At 41.0% G+C, this 21,472-nt stretch overlaps 1 protein-coding gene across 1 annotated transcript in view; it reads right to left on the minus strand.

Moving 5' to 3' along the window:
• The window catches only part of STK39 (serine/threonine kinase 39), a 311,613-nt gene that overhangs the window by 7,771 nt on the left and 282,370 nt on the right, over positions 1–21,472 (minus strand). The window contains exon 19 of the mRNA XM_040474668.1: positions 8,122–8,186. Coding sequence (XP_040330602.1) covers positions 8,122–8,186 — 65 coding nt within the window. The remainder of the gene's footprint in view (positions 1–8,121; positions 8,187–21,472) is intronic.

Raw genomic sequence — 21,472 nt, forward strand, 5'->3', positions numbered from 1 at the left:
TTTTGCAAATCTCTTTAATGTCTTGCTTAATGGAAGATGGTGAGATTTCCCTATCTGCTTCTACATTCAGTCTATTGTTTTAGGTTGTTTTCCTTGAAGTATATGTAAGAAAATCCAGCCTCATATAAATATGTAGTTGAAAAAGGGAACAAATAGAGTTTTAAAAGTCTTTCTGATAATTGTGGATATTGTTTGTTACTACTTTGAGACTTTCCAAGTGGAGTTTCCTAAAAGTTAGTTGCGACGTGGAATCTGAAACCATAGTATTGAAATTTCATTCTCTGTTAGATTAAAACCATTAGTCTATCTTGCGTTTTGAATTGATCTTTTTGCCCAGGTAGGACTTTTCGGCATCACTGAATTATGCACATCTTCCACTGCTGACACAGTTTGTTCTATAATCTCTATGTCTCAATACACCATGCCAACCAATCATGTTCAAAACTATCACATATCACTAATCTCATCAGAAAAAGTAAGTACTGGGATGCTGTCAAGGTTACAGGGGCAGATGCAAGTTTTCCAAAGTCATTTTTCTGCTCGAAAGCTGAAATTTATTATCGAGGACAAATACGGCCAGTTGTTTTCCTTAAAGCGCCAGGCTTACTTGGTTCATGTTGAAAAAATGTCTGCCAATTCCTTAGTCTGAACAACCCCATTTTGTCAGTTATTCTTCCAAATAAAATTAGTGTTCCACGGGGAAAAACATGGCTAGTTCAGCTTACAACTCAACCTCACAAGAGCTTTTCCTGGAGACAACCACTATCCTTCAGTATACAAGCACACCTTGTTTTATTGCACTTCACTTTGTTGCCTTTCATGGATACCACATTTTTCACAAACTGAAGGTTTGTGGCAATCCTATACCAAGTAAGTCTATTGGTGTAATTTTCCCAAAAGCATTAGTTTGCTTCGTGTCTGTGTAATATTTTGGTAATTCTCACAATTTTTAAAACTTTTTCATTATATTTGTTATGGTGATATGACATCAGTGATCTCTGAGGTTACTTTTGCAGTTGTTTTGGGGCCCACGAACTTAACCCATAAATGTTGTGTGTGTTCTGACTGTTCCACTCACCTCTCTCCCTCTCCTCAGGCCTCCTGATTCCTTGAGACACAACTGTATTGAAATTAGGCCACTTAATAACCCTACAATGGCCTCCAAATGTTCAAGGGAAAGAAAGAATCACACATCTCTCACTTTAAATTAAAACCTAAAAATAATTCAGCTTAATGAGGAAGGCATGTCAAAAGCAGAGACAGGCCAAAAGCTAGGCCTCTCACAAGCTGTGAATGCCAAAGTTCAAAAAAAGATCTTGAAGGAAATTGAACATACACTACTCCAGTGAACACACGAATGACAAGAAAGCAAAAGAGCCGTCTTAACTGCTGGTATGAAGAAAGATTTGGTGGTCTGGATACAAGATCAAATCAGCCACCACATTCCCTTAAGCCAAAGCCTAATCCAGAGCAAGGCCCTAACTCTCTTCAATTCTTTTAAGTCTGAGGGAAGTGAGGAAGTTGCAGAAGAAAATTTGGAAGTTAGCAGAGGTTGGTTCATGAGGTTTAAGGAAGGAAGTTATCTCCATAACATAAAAGTATGAGGTGAAGCAGCAAGTTATCCAGAAGATCCAGCAAAGAGAATTAAAGAAGGTGGCTACACTAAACAACAGATTTTCTGTGTAGACAAAAACAGCTTAAAATTTTTTTTTTCATGTTTTTGAGAGACAGAGAGAGAGAGAGAGAGAGAGAGAGAGCGAGCGTGCATGAGCAGGGGAGGGGCAGAGAAAGAGGGAGACACAGAATCTGAAGCAGGCTCCAGGCTCTGAGCTGTCAGCACAGAGCCTGACATGGGGCTCGAACTCACTAGCCGTGAGATCATGACCTAAGCCAAAGTCAGACGCTTAACTGACTGAGCCACCCAGGCGCCCCCAAAACAGTTTTCTTTTGGAAGAAAATGCCACTTTGGACTTCACAGCTAGAGAGGAGACGTCAGTGCCTGGCTTCAAAGCTTCAAAGGGGACAGGCTGACTCCTCTTAGGGGCTAATGTTAGCTGGTGATTTTACATTGAAGTCAATGCTCATTTACCATTCCAAAAATCTTAGGGCCCTTAAGAATTATGTTAGAGCTATTTATAGAATATGTACTCTATAAATGGAACAACAGCACATTTGCTTACAAAATGGTTTATTGAAATATTTGAAGCCCACTGTTAAGAACTGCTCAGAAAAGATTCCTTTCAGAATAGTACTGCTCACTGACAATGTACTTGGTCACCCAAGAGATCTGATGGAGCTGGACCATGAGATTAATGTGGTTTTCATGCCTGCTAACACAATATCCATTCCAGAGTCCATGGGTCAAGGAGTAATTTCAACTTTTGACCTGAGCCGAAGTCAGACACTCACCTGACTGAGCCACCCACATGCCCCTTAACTTTCAAGTCTTATTATTTAAGAAATACTTTTCATAAGGCTATAGCTGCCACAGACAGTGATTTCTCTGATGGATCTGGGCAAAGAAACTCGAAAACCTTCCAGAAAACTTCACCTTTCTAAATGCCATTAAGGGCATGAGTGACTCTTAGGAAGAGGTCAAAATGTCTACATTCACAGGAATTTGGAAGAAACCGTTCCCAGTCCTCATGGATGACTTTGAGGGCTTCAAAGTTTCAGTGGAGAAAGTAACTTCAGATGTAGTAGAAACAGCAAGAGAACTAGAATTAGAAGTGGAGCCTGAAGATGGGACTGAATTGCCACAAGGTCAGGATAAAATCTGAGCAGATGAGGAGTTGCTTTTTATGGATGAGCAAAGTGGTCTTGAAATGGAACCTACTTCTGGTGCAGATGCTGTGAAGACTGCTGAAATGCCAACAAAGGATTTAGTATATTCCACCTCAAACCTGCGTCCGCTTTGGAACCACTGGAAATTTGAAAATCTCTACACTGCCATCCCAGAGGTCGTGAATGAATTGGTCTGGGGTGTGGCTTGGGTACTGGGATTTTGAGCTCCCTTGATGATGCAAAAGGTCAGTAGAGTTGGAACCACTGTTCTACCTGAGTGCTTCCCAAAGTGTGAAGCACCGAGTTAGCTCCATGTTTCCTATAAAGCAGTTTCCTCAAACCTTAGCATCACCTGGAGAGCTTGTTAAAACCGATTCCTGTGCCCCGCCCCCCAGAGACTCTGATTCATTAGGCCTGGGATGTGGCCCTGGAAGGCTACATTTTTATCAAGTTTCCAGATGAAGCAGACACTGCTGGTCTGGGGACCACACCTGGAGAACCAGTGTCTCAGACTGGAGCAGGAGGCTCAGAGAGGCTACCTGGATCTTCTTGAACTGATAGGTTCCCTGAAGATTTTTCTTACCTTACTCCCCTTTCAGTAGGGAGAAAAAGTTAATACTCTTAAGTAGTTTTAAATCTCATTTTGGTCTTTGCTTTACCTGTGCTTCAGGAAGTGCTGCCTTCCGTTATGCAGCCTCCAACTACACCTGAGCTGAAAGCCTCGAAAACTAAGGCCCGTTAGTCATTAATTGACAAAATGCCTGTGAAAATCACTGTACGTAATGCATGTTATTAAACTTCAGTATCTAAAATCTACAATGCTCATGTAAATGTGTACCAACTGGATGTTAGTTACATATACTCACAATTTGTATTCTTTAAGGGCAAATTATCTTTCGTATTTTTATTAATGCAATTTCAAAAATTCCACGTCGAAAGCAGCAAGATTCAATTACTTTATAAGACTGCAAAGGAGCAAATTTTAAAATGCCTTAAGGGGCGCCTGGGTGGCGCAGTTGGTTAAGCGTCCGACTTCAGCCAGGTCACGATCTCGCGGTCTGTGAGTTCGAGCCCCGCGTCAGGCTCTGGGCTGATGGCTCGGAGCCTGGAGCCTGTTTCCGATTCTGTGTCTCCCTCTCTCTCTGCCCCTCCCCCATTCATGCTCTGTCTCTCTCTGTCCCAAAAATAAATAAATGTTGGGAAAAAAAAACTTAAAAAAAAAATGCCTTAAAAGGCATTTATGGGGAGACTTGTCTCAAGGCAAGGCTTACGACAGTCAACAAAGAGGCAGTACTGAGATGTTAAACTGAAAGCATGTTACACTTGAGCTGAAATGCCCTCTGTGCTTGAACCACTTTGTTAAAAGCGTTACATATGAAAAAGGTTTCTGGTCTTCCTGCCTCTGGTCATGCCAACAATGGAAATCTAGCTTCATCTGACTTCTAATAAGTGAAGTACAAGATCTCACTGGGCAAGGAAAAAAGTAAATGCTCTTCTTGATATAACCAGTATCTTTGCTCTCTGGGCCATCGTTTTTCTTATGTAAGCAGATATATAAGGACAGATACCTTTTCAAACTTGAGCCATATAATTCTAATAGTGGTGGGAGAGTAGAGAGAAAAGAGATCAGAGACTGAACTATCCACAAAACAGCATGTTTCTCAGCTGTGGCTAAATACTGGAATCACCAGGGGATGCTTTCAAAATGCCCCAAACCCAGGCTGCACCAAGAGTAATTACATTAAAGATATCTGGCATGGGACCCAGGCAGCAGTGATTTTTTTAAAGTGCCCCAACCACTCCCCGAGTAAATCACTGTTCTGTAAGGTAAAGAACCACAGCAGCAAGATACAACTTGTTCTTTAGACGATTTTCAGGCTCCTGACACTCTCCTTTAGAAAGCAAAAAAAAAGCTTGGAGATAAAAATGATAAACAGCTGAGAGATAAAAGGACCATGAGCAGCAGTAGTTTTTGAGGAAAAGTGCTTCTGAAATCCTTTGATCTTTTATTCTTCAAGGAAATAGCCAAATGGATGAACGAAGGCAAATGCGTTTGAATCTCTGTGGTTTCGCCAGGATGTTAGTGTTCCACAGAAGATTAGGCCAAGAAGCAGTTCAAATTAGCTCTATCAAGTGGCTCTCAAACTGGCTGGCAAGTGGTAACAACAAAGAGACCCCCTCAGGTTTAACTAGGGCTGGATAGAGAGGTAAGTGACAGAAATAGAAGGACACTCCTGAGTCTGGCTTTATTTAACATCTTTTAGCTACCTTTTGGGAAAAAAGCCATTAATTTCCATTTACTGGGAACAGCACATTACCACATTCTCAAGCTATCAGGGAAAGGGAAGATGTGTATGGGTTCTCTTACAAGACTCCTGTGCCAGACAGGCCAATGCTACTCAATCTGCTTAAAGCACAGAAGACAATCCGTCTCAACCGCTGTCAATATGGGGTTCACTTACCCAGAATCACACAGTTAGTTCTTCGACAAAAGTTCACTCTTGGAGGCAGGACCCCCGCAGCCTTGTGGCTTTATGGTCATCCAAAAGGAGGAATCCACAAAGAAACAGAAAGCCATAAAACCACAAGGCTGCAGCGTCCTGTCTCTAAGAATGAACTGTTGTTGAAGAGTCGGGGCTGTGATGCGAGCCCAGAGTTGAACTTGCAGTGCCTGCAACTGTATGATCCTGGGTAAGTGAAGACGCTGCACAGAGTCTCAGATTCCTAGAACAGAAAATGAGCCTGATGATATCACCATCTTGTGGGATCGTGAGGACTAAATTAACCGAGGTGGAGTAAGTGAAACACTTCACGCACTGTCTACCAAACAGTGGATGCATAAGAAAGGGACTCTTGTGATTTTTGCAGGCAAGGCCAAGGAATTTTAAGGGACTCTACAAAGAGGGCATGAAGTAGAAGTCCCCATCCTAATCATTTTACAGGGATTAAAACAAACGGCAAGGAAAAACCAATGATGGCTAGTTTTTCTAAATGAGGCTGGTATTATTCTGCTGTGTGCCAGCCACTGTGCTAGGCACTGTGGGTCCAAGGCAGAAGCCTCTGGCCACTGGAACCTCTAGACTTCTTAAGAGGTATGAATTCATGGGGGAGAACAGAGGAAGATCATCTAAGCCAGGACTGGACGTCAGAGAAGGCTTCCTGGAGAAAGCGAAAGGCCAGGAGAAAGTTAGAACATGCTGAGGTGTGGGGAGATGACGAAGCAGCCTGGAGAAGTTGGAGGAATGTCTAAGTAAGAGGAGGAAGCACATGCAAAGAGGCCAGCAGATGAAGCCAGGAGCAGATAGGGAATGAGGGGGAGAGAGGTGGGGAGAGTGAGGGCAGACCCAGAAAGGCAGGGCAGGAACCTTAAAGGGAGGTCTGGTCAGGGGTCTGAGTTGTAGTAGAGGGCAGTGGAGAACCACTCAAGTATTTGGAGCGCTGTGCACTGTAGAAGCACTCTGGCCACAGCCACAGTGTGGTGAATGGAGCCAGAGGCTGGCAAACCGTAGGCAGGAAGATCTGTTTCGGGAGATAAGAGGATCCCACCAGGGTGCTGGAAACGGGGATGAAGAGGACAGAATCATGTGAGAGAATCTGGAGAAGCAATAAGTTGATTCAAGTAGGAGATGAGGGGAGTTTTACATTATTCTTACTGTTTAGAGAAGGTATAGTAGGTGTTTTTGTGTGTTTTTTTTAATATTTATTTTTGGGAGAGTGCAAGCGGGGGAGGGGCAGGGACAGGGGTGTGTGTGTGTGTGTGCGCGCGCAGAGGATCCAAAGTGGGCTCTGCCCTGACAGGCTGACAGCAGCAAGCCCCATATGGGGCCTGAACTCACGAACCCGCAAGATCATGACCTGCCCTAAAGTAGGACGCTCAACTGACTGAGCCACCCAGGCGCCCCTATAGTAGCTGTTTTTATAAGACCTTCAGTAATAGGCAAAGGGTGGGGGGTTGCTATTCCTGTTTCATAGGTAAGCAAGTTTAGCGAGTGTGGGGCTAAGCCAGCACAAAAGCTCTAATCTCTTATCTCTGTTTGCATATTCAAAATGAGACCGATCTTCTGGAGGTGGTGTGTTATAACTTCTTTGTTATGGTATAAAAAATGAATAAAGAAACATTAATATTGGCTTGAAATCCTGACACAGGGTACCATTTTCTCCATCAGTACATTCTCATATGAGTGAAATATGTTCACAAAGATGTAGGCAGCTTGGAATCACAATAGAGGTGACAGAAATGTTGTAAACCAGAAGATGGGTTTTCAATTTGTTAATTTCATCATTCTGTGTCTGAGTAAACCGTTCTTTTTGTTATCGAAACAAATTTCTTCAGATAAATTCTTTCTGTGAGACTCTTTGTGTTTTGCTTTCATCCCACAGCCTAGCCATATGAAATCAGGCAAGAGGCAAGACCCAGAAAATTCATTAGCACAGGGCTAACATTTACTGTAACTGATCATTTTCATGTCTTTGGCCGTGTACACTTTCCATTAAATTTTCACAAGAAATAAAAAAGACAGATCATCAATACATATTGTGCACAGCCAAGTGTTAGTCATTTATATCTTAAATTGCTTGTGGCATTCTGACTGGCTCTCGATAAGATTCATAATTTTAAAATGAGTCACTTAATGTACTGTTTGCTCAAACTTTCAGGAAAATAGTCACTTTTGACTGTTTGGACTTCTATTTCCGGCCATGGTCACCGTGTCTCTTGGTTTTAGAATGACGCCAGAACGCTCAGGATCTATATATCTTTATGGCCACGCCAGTTCTCACATTTCAAGTCTGCTAGAGCAGAAAAACTGCTGGAACACCTCTTCTCTACGAGAATCTATTGCTGTGATTTGAAATGGGGAGTTAAAATGTTAGGTCTTTGTTCACAAGCCTTCAGCGAGTAGTTCTACAATCGCTTCCAATTACCTAAACCATTTCTACAACAATCAGCCTCAATTTTTAAAAGTTAGAACCACTTGGATTTCACTCTGGGAAACCTTTATTAACAGTGTTGGTTGGAATGAAGTTTAATTTTGTCTGTATGGTCAAGGTGCCATACAAACTGTTGGCAGAACAGTACAGGCTTCAAGATTTCTCCAGTGACCCCTCTTAAAGATGTACTGGGAAGCAAGCTACACTCATGGAAGAGTAAACTCCCGGTTTACTCATGGTCAGAAAATGTTCCCAGATGTTAAACAGGCAAATGACAGATGCAAAAATGGATCCCGAAAGAAAGCAACAATAGCAACAACATTGCAAAGCAGGTTATTAAACTGTTACTGTTCCTTGCTGGCAGAGCATGGCAAAATATTTACCTTCTTACCAGAACTTTCAACTTACCAACTTAAATGTCAGTGTTTTTAAAGCTTTGGGATCATCTACAATCTTCTGTAAATTAGCAGCCACTGAAAAATACAAACATGGAGAAACATGTCCAAATTATTTACAATAACACTGGATTTTCACATTGATGATTCAGAAAATCTGACTAATCATGCAATAAGCTACAGAATTATTTCTTTCACAGACATTTACAAAGTCCATATAAATAACCAAATTAGTCTCATGCATTTTCTCCAATTTATATCTTCAGTGCATCTGAATTAATCACTACACATTGAGCCCACATTTCACAAAATAAAATGGGAAATTACTTTCTAATGGAAAGCAGAGGTGACAGCAGCTTCCACTCTTTTTTTTTTCCACCACTTGGTTTTTCTCAAGGCTCATTACTACAAAATTTAGTAGCCAGCAGAGGGCAGCACAAAACAAAGAGGCGAGGTATTACAAAGAAGTGCCTCTCTGAAAGTCCTAGGTCAGTACATTTGAACCTCTCTCCAATAAATTCACTCAATTCTCTGCACCCATTTTTATCAAAGCAACAAAATACAGTGGATAACTTCTATGACTCGGGCATATGTGTTAATGCTTTCAGAGCACGATGATCTGTCAAACCTGTGAAGTGCCACCTGGAACAACACCCAAGCTGGCTGAACAGGGTCAAGCACTAGAGGCTGTCAGTGTGGGGATCAATAGCGAAGATATGTTTTCAGTATTAGCAGGATTCATCAGAGACCCGTCCCATTTTCCATGGTGTCATCATATATTTGATACTCTAGCAGAGAAGTCAGCCTTTCCTGCGTACTCATTCCAGTTTAGGGTACAGAAGGTAATGATGATGGAAATTTAAAACTCTGCTCTTTCCATATCCAAATCTAAAGTATAAAGTGTTGAGGTGCCTGGGTGGCTCAGTCGGTTAAGCGTCCGACTTCAGCTCAGGTCACGATCTCGCGGTCTGTGAGTTCGAGCCCCGCGTCGGGCTCTGGGCTGATGGCTCAGAGCCTGGGAGCCTGCTTCCGATTCTGTGTCTCCCTCTCTCTCTGCCCCTCCCCCATTCATGCTCTGTCTCTGTCTCAAAAATAAATAAAAATAAAAACATTAAAAAAAATTTAAAAAAGTATATTGTTGAAAATCAAGTGAGGGCTGCTGGTTAGAGAAAAAGAAATGACTATGGAAGAAATTAAAGAAGGTTCCGTTTATCATTTTTATTTTTCATGTGGAAAGCTATCTGCTGCTCAGTAATTAGGTACCTGAAAAGTTATGTAACTATTTTAAGATTAAAAAAAAAGATAACATATATTTTGAGAAAAGTGTTTCAAGTAGAAAGTCCAAGTGGAGAGTAGAAAGAAATCTGCATATTCCATGTTTCTCTAAGGTGGACTAAAAACAACATAGATACATGGATTTTCTGCAGATTAGTTATTTCATTTAACTCATCAGCTGCAGAAGAGAAAAAATGAAAACTATATACTCACTACGGCTATTTCTCTTTATAAACCATAATTACAAGCATCAAAGCATCATTTTATCGTTTGTTGCCCTTAACATGTCCACTCTGAGCGAACTGCAAAGTTTCATTTATGAGAACTCCCCTCCTTTCACATCTTCTCCTCTTTCTTTTGCCCCCACATGCAAACTTGCACAAGCATCAGGTATATCCTGGGCCACCAACCTCAATGTAGGTATCAGCGCCAAGCATCTTCTGGCCTCCTCAGCGGTTTCCTGAACGTATTTCAGATGCTACAATCATCTAGTAATCCACGCAAGAAACACTGCCTCATGGGGTGAAAAGCTGTGCTGTGAAACACCGTCCACCAAAGCCAGTATTTATGATGTCAGGGCATTCTGACTGCAAATTACAGCAGCTGAGCACAGCCACCGTTTTCTTAAAACATAAAAGTGTTCTAATAGCCCCTCTGATTTGGGCTGATTTCATGAGTGGCCATAAAGTCTTCTTATGAATTTCAGTCGTTTCATTAGAGGCCCTGAGTTAATGTGGATGATTTACTACCCTGTTCTGGGTCATCGATTTCCAGTCTGCTCTGTAGTGTTCTGCCAGAAGCAGCGCTCTGTCCTCCACTAATTCACAGCCCTCTCTCTGGCGTGCACGCCCATGTGCTGGGGCCCATCTCCCAGGAACATGGCTAAGCAAGTTGTAGAGTAGAGGGCAAAGCTGAAATGCTAGCATCTTAAACAATCATCCCAGAAGCCATGCTCCCCAATTGTGAACCCTATGCCTCGGGGACATTAGAAATTCAAATTCTGTCTTCAACTCAAAGCAAAAATAGCAAAACTGGCCACTTACCTGATTACTTATCCCACCTGCTAGGCTTATTTTCAATTTAGTTGATTCTAATTTGTTGTAAAGTGCTATAAAATACCTTCATTTAACTGACATCACATAAAATTCAAGGTGATGCTAATTTCTCTTCCACTAGCAATGCTCATTAAAAAGATGGGTGTCACTGTTTTCTCCCTTCTCCTGACTGTGCACCTGGATTTCAAAAATAAAAATGTTCCTTACCTGGAATGTGAGCTCAGAAGGAAGGGTTGGACAGGGCTGGTTAACTTTATAGCTTCCCAGGTATGTGCTGATATTATTGAACTTCGGGTTTTAAGGTGCTTTAGATTTCTTCAAAATATGGGGCTTCTGAACCCTGCCTACTCACTGGCCATCAACTTATCTCCAATCCTTCCTGGCTTTCCCCAATAGAACCCATTCCCCTAGTTTCTGATGCAGACTGTGTTCTCTCCCTTGAGCAGACCCCTGCCCACCTCCTCATCCCTTCTCTTCAGTCACAAGTGCTCTGTTTCTTGACCACAGAGGACACAGAAAACACTCACTGAGGTACCAGGGATTGTGGCCCTCTTGTCCTACCACTGCGGCTATAAGGTACCTTTGTGGGAGCCATCTATTTCCTGGCTATTTTTGTGTCTCTCTGTCATACTTTAGGCTTGAAGAGGGGCTACAAATTGTATGTGCTCTTTTTGAATAACATTTGGCCTAAGGTACGGTAGGTATTGTGCTTTATGAAACTGTAATAATATCATTAACAACCACATGAAAAAGATGGTGATGTTCAGTACCTCCCTGAATCCAAAAGAGAAAGAAATAAGATTGTCCTGGGGGTAATCCATCAGAAGTAAGGCAGCAGAGCCGACACTTACTTGGCAAACTAAGGCAAGCATTTTCCAGACCCTGTTTTCTCTATAAACTCCTTGTACTACTCAAATTCTCCACATTTTGACAGTTAGAAAAGTAATAGTTACATAATGACTATTTACAGTCTGTGTTTGCATTACAGGTGATTAGTGGAAACATACACTTTTCTCCCCAGGTACCAGTGTATTTCACAACAATCTCCTATAGTACTGATGTTCCAGTGGCCATGAGTTAATTTATCTAATTTGAGCTATTCCCAAACAAAAGCTGTGGAGAAAAGCACTCCAATGAACACCAAGTCTGAGGCACTCCCCTAGGAGGAAATTCTGAGAGAAGACAAAAGCGCAGACTTGGGTTACCTGATGTCACAATACTGTCTGATCCAAAGACACATCCTGAACATCTGCTTTGTACCCTGTGTTGCTGCAGAAAGGCAGCATCAGATTGCAAAGCAAGAAAGAGACACAGATGCCAAAAGAGAATGCAAGCTTCTAAGTAAGGAGGAAAGGAAATGATAGGAGGGTGAGGATCTTATGGATACTGCTGTTAACGCTAATGTGAAATTACAGCTAATTAACTATTATGTTTGGGACAAAATACAAGAGATTCACCCTACTATTTTCCCTAACTCTCTGGGCTCTTATCTTAAGGACACGAGTGTAGCACAGTGTATAAGTGCACACATTCTCCAGCCAGAGTGTGTGGGTTCAAATCCTGCTTCCTGCTTAGAGCCACATGGCTCTATGAACTGGGGCAAGTTTACTTTAGCCTCTTTGTGCTGGAGTCTATGCATCTGTAAAATGTGGATATTAATAGTCCCTGTCTGATAAGGTTCTTCTGGGGATTGAGTTAATATACATACAGTGTTTAGTGCTTGATGGATTGCAAGTACATGACAAATATTAGCTTAGTATCTCTACCCTGGACAAATGCATATTTTAACTGGTTTCCTTGCTTTCAATCTTAACCCATGAGCCCTCTTACACTCACCAGAGTTACTTGGAGAATCTAAGTCATAAATTGGAATGTGTTACCTCCTTAGGATTATGCTTAATCGTACATGTCAACTTCAGGATTAAGTCCCAGTTTTTAATTCGGTCTATGAGACCGTCCACGGTGTGGCCCAACCTACCTCTTCAGTTCATATTCTGCCTTGTCCTACCTTAGATTTTCTCAGGTAGGGCTCCATAACCACCCCTCCTCTAGGTATCTACCGCTACTCTCATCATTATGCTAAAACAATCCATTATAAATCTTGTTTCCCCAGTGGATTCATATTTTTTGATAACCCAGACAAAATCTTATTCACCTCGGCAAAAGGTTTATCTTTGAAATATACCCACATTTAGAGAGACTAATGATTTCTTAACACCTCCACTGCCACTACCCAAGTACAGCTGCCACTGTCTCTTGTCTAGACTCATACAATAGCCTCGTATCTCTGTTTCCATCCTCGCCCCTCAATGGCTCAGCCTCTACCCAGCAGTCAGATGAGCCTTCTCCAACAGTTTTGCCTTTTGTTTCAGATTGTTTGCTTCTTTTCATTTACTACCTCCAACCCATTCCATCTATAAGGAACCAGCAAAATTGGCTATTTTTCATTGTTTTTCAAGAAATGAGAGTAGGTCACTCCACAGGTAAGCCACCCAGACTGGCACAGGTGGTCGCCCCAACAAGGAAATCTACAATGGTAAATAGAGGACAGACATGGTGAGCATGAGTGTGGCCTCACGACTATCTGCAGCAACGAGGACTAAGTCATACCACTAACCTCCCCTCTTACAGCTCTCCCCAGGAAAAGAAGCCAATCCAGAGGAACTATTCCCAGGTGGATCCCAGCAGCATAAGCAGTGGACTACAGTGAATACTTGGTGTGCAGCCCACATCTTCTCTTTAGAAATGAGGCTAATGTTCTCCCATCTGCTGGGATAATTGTTGGCTGATGACTCTTTGTCCCTCTTTGGGAATTCCCCTCAGAAACCTTAAGACTAAAATCCATGGACAAATATGGTACAACCATCTTAGAAGAAATTTCTATGTTTAAATTTATAAATGAAAGAAAAACACAAAATAAAAAGATGTAAAATATGATATCAAATATGTGAAATGTGGAGAGGAGAGGGTTAAAGAATGAGTTCAAAATTAAGCAGCCATCAGCTTAATGTAGACTGTTATATTCAGAAGATGTTATATATTAACCAAATGGGAACCACAAATCAAAAATAAAGTTAGAGATATGCCAAAAAAAAATGAAGTGCAAGGAATCCAAGTATATCACTCAAGAAAACCAGCAAACCATGAAGCAGAGAAAAAGATAAAAGGATCAGAGAAAAACTAAAAAACAACCACAAAATGAGTAACAAAATAGCAATAAATATACATTTATCAAAATTACTTTGAATATAAATGGACTAATGCTTCAACAGAATGAAATAGGGTGACAGAATGGATAAATAAACAAGACTCATCTATATGCTGCCTATAAGAGACTCATTTCAGACCTAAAGACACCTACAGATTGAAAGTGAGGTGATACAGAAACATTTATCATGCAAATGGATGTCAAAAAAAGCCAGAGTAGCAATACTTATATTGGACAAAATAGACTTTAAAACCAAGTCTGTAAAAAGAGACAAAGAAGGATGCTATATAATAAACGTGACAATCCAACAAGAGGATATAACAATGTAAATATGAATGCACCCAACATGAGAACACCACAATACATAAAAGAGTTAATAACAAACACAAAGGAATTAATTGATAGCAATACAATAACAGTAGGGAACTTCTAATACCCCACTTACATCAATGGACAGAACATCCAAACAGAAAATCAGTAAGGACACAGTGGCTTTGAATGACACACTGGACCATGTGGATTTAATAGATATATTCAAAACATTCCACCCTAAATCAGCACAATACACATTCTTCTCAAATGCACATAAAACATTCTCCAGAACAGATCACATATTAGGCCAAAAAACAAGCCTCAACAAATTAAAAAATACTGAAGTCATACCATGTATCTTTTCTGACCTTAACACTATGAAACTAGAAATAAACCACATGCAACAATCTGGAAAGATCACAAACAAATGGAGGTTAAATAACATTAACCATCAATGAGTCAATGAGTCAATGATGTCATGATGCTATTAAACCATCAATGAGTCAACCAAGAAATCAAGGAAGAAATCAAAAAGCATATGGAAACAAATGAAAATGGTCTAAAACCTTTGGGATGCAGCCAAAACAGTTCTAAGAGGGAAGTTTATAGCAATACAGCCTACTTCAGGAAGAAGCAAGAAAAACCACAAATGAGCAACCTAACCTGATAGACAGAGGGGACGATGGTGGCGTAGGAGGACACTGGGCTCACTGCGTCCTGCTGATCACTTAGATTTCACCCACACCTGCCTAAATAACCCAGAAAACTGCCAGAAAACTAGCAGAACAGACTCTCCAGAGCCAAGTGTAGACAAGAGGCCCACGGAAGAGGGTAGAAAGGGCAGAGAGGCAGTATGTGCTACAGGGACAAGCGGGAGGGGGCCAGGGCAGCAGAGGGGCAGCCCGACCAACAAGGCAGAGCCCCTTGCAAAAGCTGAGGGGCTGGACACCGTGTGTTCTGACAGCCAGCGGGACTTAACGTCTGGAATGTTATAAGGCAACAGCTCTGCTCTCAGAGCGGGGAGGGAGAGAGGACACTGAGAGGGAGAGTTGTTGAGCCCCGGAAGACAGAGCTCAGCTCGGAGGGGGAACAAAGGCGCTGGCAAGTGCCATCTCCCTCTCCCATCCCCAGCCGAAATTCCAAAGGGAACCAGTTCCCTTCACCGAACTTGCTTGCACCGCACAAACGCCCAACAATGTGTTTCTGTGTATCCATCCCTGCGACGGGTCTGCAGGGCCTCCCTCCTGGTGCTGCAGGGCCCCTCCCGCAGGGGACTGCCTATGGCAAAGCGAGCTAAGCCTGCCCCTCCTACCCCTGTGCACCTTGCAGATCCACCCCAGCTAATTGGCCAGATCCCATCGAAGCAGCACCACAAGCCTGGCAGTCTGCAAGTAGCCCAGACAGGGCCCACACCACTCCACAGTGAGTCCTGCCCCTGGGAGAGGGGAAGACAAGGTACACACCAGTCTGACTGTGGCCCCAGCAGTGGTCTGGGGACAGACATCAGGTCTGACTGCGGCCCCGCCCACCAACACAAGTTACTCCGGACAGCACAGGGGAAGTGCCCTGCAGTTCTGCGCCACTCCAGGGACTATCCAAAATGATGGAACGGAAGAATTCTCCTCAGAAGAAACTCCAGGAAGTAGTGACAGCTAATGAACTGATGAAAAATTATTTAAGCAATATAACGGAACAAGAATTTAGAATAATATTCATAAAATTAATCGCTGGGATTGAAAAAAGCATAGAAGACAGCAGAGAATCTATTGCTACAGAGATCAAGGGACTAAGAAATGGTCATGAGGAGCTAAAAATGCTATAAATGAGGTGCAAAATAAAATGGAGATGGCCATAGCATGGATTGAAGAGGCAGAGGAGAGAATCAGTGAATTAGAAGATAAAATTATAGAAAAAGAGGAAGCTGTGAAAAAGAGATAAAAAAAAATCCAGGAGTATGAGGGGAGAATTAGAGAACTAAGTGATGCAATCAAATGGAACAATATCCGTATCGTAAGAATTCCAGAAGAAGAAGAGAGAGAGAAAGGGGCTGAAGGTGTACTTGAACAAATCATAGCTGAGAACTTCCCTGATCTGGAGAAGGAAAAAGGCATTGAAATCCAAGAGGCACAGAGAACTCCCTTCAGAAGTAACCTGAATTGATATTCTGCATGACATATCATAGTGAAACTGGAAAAAAACAAGGATAAAGAGAAAATTCTGAAAGCAGCTAGGCATAAACAGGCTCTAACTTACAAAGGGAGACCCATAGGAGTAGTGGCAGACCTATCTACTGAAACTTGGCAGGCCAGAAAGGAATGGCAGGAAATCTTCAATGTGATGAACAGAAAAAATATGCAGCCGAGAATCCTTTATCCAGCAAATCTGTCATTCAGAATAGAAGGATAAAGCTTTTCCCAAATAAACAAAAACTGAAGGACTTCATCACCACTAAGCCAGCCCTACAAGAGATCCTAAGGGGGGATTCTATGAGTGAAATTTTGCAAGGACCACAAAGTACCAGAGACCTTACTACAAGGTACACCCGTATCTTTCAATAATAACACTGAATGTAAATGGACTAAATGCTCCAACCAAAAGACATAGGGTATCAGAATGGATAAAAAAAAAAAAAGACCCATCTATTTGCTGTCTACAAGAGACTCATTTTAGAACTGAGGACACCTTCAGATTGAAAGTGAGGGGATGGAGAACTATCTATTATGCTACTGGAAGTCAAAAGAAAGCTGGAGTAGCCATACTTATATCAGACAAACTAGACTTTAAATTAAAGGCTGTAACAAGAGATGAAGAAGGGCATTATATAATAATTACAGGGTCTATCCACCAGGAAGAGCTAACAATTATAAATGTCTATGCGCTGAATACAGGAGCCCCCAGATATATAAAACTATTAATCACAAACATAAGCAACCTTATTGATAAGAATGTGGTAATTGCAGGGGACTTTAATACCCCACTTACAACAATGGACAGATCATCTAGACACACGGTCAATAAAGAAACAAGGGCCCTGAATGACACATTGGATCAGATGGACTTGACAGATATATTTAGAACTCTGCATCCCAAAGCAACAGAATATACTTTCTTCTCGAGTGCACATGGAACATTCTCCAAGATAGATCACATACTGGGTCACAAAACAGCCCTTAATAAGTATACAAGAATTGAGATCATACCATGCACACTTTCAGACCACAATGCTATGAAACTTGAAATCAACCACAGGAAAAAGTCTAGAAAACCTCCAAAAGCATGGAATGGAGGTTAAAGAACACCCGACTAAAGAATGAATGGGTCAACCAGGCAATTAGAGAAGAAATTTAAAAATACAGGGAAACAAATGAAAATGAAAATACAACAATTCAAATGCTTTGAGATGCAGCGAAGGCAGTCCTGAGAGGAAAATACATTGCAATCCAGGCCTATCTCAAGAAACGAGAAAAGTCCCAAATACAAAATCTAACAGCACACCTAAAGGAAATAGAAGCAGAACAGCAAAGACACCCCAAACTCACCAGAAGAAGAGATATAATAAAGATCAGAGCAGAAATAAACAATAGAGAATCCAAGAAAACTGTAGAGCAGATCAATGAAACCAAGAGTTGGTTTTTTGAAAAAAATAAACAAAATTGATAAACCTCTAGCCAGGCTTCTCAAAAAGAAAAGGGAGATGACCCAAATAGATAAAATCATGAATGAAAGTGGAATTATTACAACCAATCCCTCAGAAATACAAGCAAATTATCAGAGAATACTATGAAAAATTATATGCCAACAAACTGGACAATCTGGAAGAAACGGACAAATTCCTAAGGACTCACACACTTCCAAAACTCAATCAGGAGAAAATAGAAAGCTTGTACAGACCCATAACCAGCGAAGAAATTGAATCGGTTATCAAAAATCTCCCAACAAATAAGAGTCCAGGACCAGATGGCTTCCCTGGGGAATTCTACCACACATTTAAAGCAGAGATAATACCTATCCTTCTCAAGCTATTCCAAAAAATAGAAAGGGAAGGAAAACTTCCGGACTCATTCTATGAAACCAGCATTACTTTGATTCCTAAACCAGAGACCCAGCAAAAAAAGAGATCTACAAGGCCAATATCCCTGATGAATATGTATGCAAAAATTCTCAATATGATACTAGCAAATCGAATTCAACAGCATATAAAAAGAATTATTCACCATGATCAAGTGGGATTCATTCCTGGGATGCAGGGCTGGTTCAACATTCATTCGCAAATCAATGTGATACATCACACTAATAAAAGAAAAGATAAGAACCATATGATCCTGTCAACAGATGCAGAAAAAGCATTTGACAAAATTCAGCACCCTTTCTGAATAAAAACACTCAAAAAAGTCGGGATAGAAGGAACATACTTAAACATCATAGAAGCCATTTATGAAAAGCCCACAGCTAATATCATCCTCAAAGGGGAAAAACTGAGAGCTTTTTCCCTGAGATCAGGAACACGACAGGGATGTCTACTCTCACCGCTGTTGTTTAACATAGTGTTGGAAGTGATAGCATCAGCAATCAGACAACAAAAGGAAATCCAAGGCATCAAAATTGGCAAAGATGAAGTCAAGCTTTCATCTTTGCAGATGACATGATATTTTATACATGGAAAACCCGACAGACTCCACCAAAAGTCTACTAGAGCTGATACGTGAATTCAGGAAAGTCGCAGGATACAAAATCAATGTACAGAAATCAGTTGCATTCTTATACACTAATAATGAAGCAACAGAAAGACAAATAAAGAAACTGATCCCATTCACAATTGCACCAAGAAGCATAAAATACCTAGGAAGAAACCTAACCAAGGATGTAAAAGATCTTTATGCTGAAAACTATAGAAAGCTCATGAAGGAAATTGAAGAAGATACTAAGAAATGGAAAAACATTCCGTGCTCATGGACTGGAAGAATAAATATTGTTAAAATGTTAATATTACCCAAAGCAATCTACACATTCAATGCAATCCCAATCAAAATTGCACCAGCATTCTTCTCGAAGCTAGAACAAGCAATCCTAAAATTTGTATGGAACCACAAAAGACCCCGAATAGCCAAAGTGATATTGAAGAAGACCAAAGCGGGAGGCCATCACAATCCCAGACTTTAGCCTCTACTACAAAGCTGTAATCATCAAGACAGCATGGTATTGGCACAAAAACAGACACATAGACCAATAGAATAGAATAGAGACTCCAGAACTGGACCCACAAAAGTATGGCCAACTAATCTTTGACAAAGCAGGAAAGAATATCCAATGGAAAAAAGACAGTCTCTTTAACAAATGGTGCTGGGAGAACGGGACAGCAACATGCAGAACAATGAAGGTTCCTACACCATTCACAAAAATAAACTGAAAATGGATAAAGGACCTGAATGTGAGACAGGAAACCATCAAAACCCTAGAGGAGAAAGCAGGAAAAAACCTCTCTGATCTCAGCCGCAGAAATTTCTTACTTGACACATCTCCAAAGGCGAGGGAATTAAAAGCAAAAATGCACTATTGGGACCTCATCAAGATAAAAAGCTTCTGCACTGCAAAGGAAACAACCAACACAACTAAAAGGCAACCAACGGAATGGGAAAAGATATTTGCAAATGACATATCTGACAAAGGGATAGTATCCAAAATCTATAAAGAACTCACCAAACTCCACACCTGAAAAACAAATAATCCAGTGAAGAAATGAGCAGAAAACATGAATAGACACTTCTCTAAAGAAGTCATCCAGATGGTCAACAGGCACATGAAAAGATGCTCAACATCACTCCTCATCAGGGAAATACAAATCAAAACCACACTGAGATACCACCTCATGCCAGTCAGAGTGGCTAAAATGAACAAATCAGGAGACTATAGATGCTGGAAAGGATGTGGAGAAACGGGAACCCTCTTGCACTGTTGGTGGGAATGCAAACTGGTGCAGCCACTCTGGAAAACAGTGTGGAGGTTCCTCAAAAAATTAAAAATAGATCTACCCTATGACCCAGCAAGAGCACTGCTAGGAATTTACCCCAGGGATACAGGAGTGCTGATGCATAGGGGCACTTGTACCCCAATGTTTATCGCAGCACTTTCTTTTTTTTTTTTTTTTTTTTTTTTTTTATTTATTTTGGGACAGAGAGAGACAGAGCATGAACGGGGGAGGGGCAGAGAGAGAGGGAGACACAGAATCGGAAACAGGCTCCAGGCTCCGAGCCATCAGCCCAGAGCCCGACGCGGGGCTCGAACTCACGGACCGCGAGATCGTGACCTGGCTGAAGTCGGACGCTTAACCGACTGTGCCACCCAGGCGCCCCCGCAGCACTTTCAACAATAGCCAAATCATGGGAAGTACCTAAATGTCCATCAACTGATGAATGGATAAAGAAATTGTGGTTTATATACACAATGGAATACTACTTGGCAATGAGAAAGAATGAAATATGGCCTTTTGCTGCAACATGGATGGAAGTGGAGAATGTTATGCTAAGTGAAATAAGTCATACAGAGAAAGACAGATACCATATATTTTCACTCTTATGTGGATCCTGAGAAACTTAACAGAAGACCATGGGGGAGGGGGAGGAAAAAAAAAAAAAAAGGTTAGAGAGGGAGAGAGCCAAACCATAAGAGACTCTTAAAAACTGTGAATAAACTGAGGGTTAATGAGGGGTAGGAGGGAGGGGAGGGTGGGTGATGGGCAGTGAGGAGGCCACCTGTTGGGATGAGCACTGGGTGTTGTATGCAAACCAATCTGACAATAAATTTATTGTCAATTTGACAACAGATTTAATATTAAAAAACAAACAACCTAACCTTATACCTAACAGTGCAAGAAAAAGAACAACAAACAAAACTTAAAACTAGCAGAAGGAAGGAAATAGAAAAAAAAAACAAATAAATGACATAGAAACAGCAACAACAAAAACAAAACCAAAACCAAAACAATAGAACAGATTGACGAAATCAGGAGCTGGTTCTTTGAAAACATCAACGAGATTGATAAACTGCTAGACTGAGTCATCAAAAAAAAAAAAAAAAAAAGAGAGTGAGAGAGAGAACGGATTCAAATAAACAAAACCACTAATGAAAAAGGAGAAATAATAATACCACAAAAATACAAACAATTGTAACAGAACATTATGAAAAAGTGTATGCCCACAAATTGGACAACCTACCAGAAATGGATAAATTCCTAGAAACATATAAACTACCAAAAATAAAGCAGGAAGAAACAAAAAATTGAACAGACTGATTACCAGCAGTGAGATTAAATCAGCAATCAAAAACCTCCCAATAAACCAAAGTCCAGGATGAGACAACTTCACAAGTGAATTTTAAAGAAATTTAAAAGAAGACTTAATACTTTTTCTTCTCAAACTATTCCAAAAAATAGAAGGAAGCTTCCAAATTCATTCTATGAATTCAATTTCACCCTGATAACCAAAACGAGATAAAGATACCACAAAAGAAGAGAATTC

This window comes from Herpailurus yagouaroundi, unplaced genomic scaffold, assembly GCF_014898765.1.
Source record: "Herpailurus yagouaroundi ecotype Mexico unplaced genomic scaffold, PumYag 140, whole genome shotgun sequence".
NCBI classification, from domain to species: Eukaryota; Metazoa; Chordata; class Mammalia; order Carnivora; family Felidae; genus Herpailurus; species Herpailurus yagouaroundi.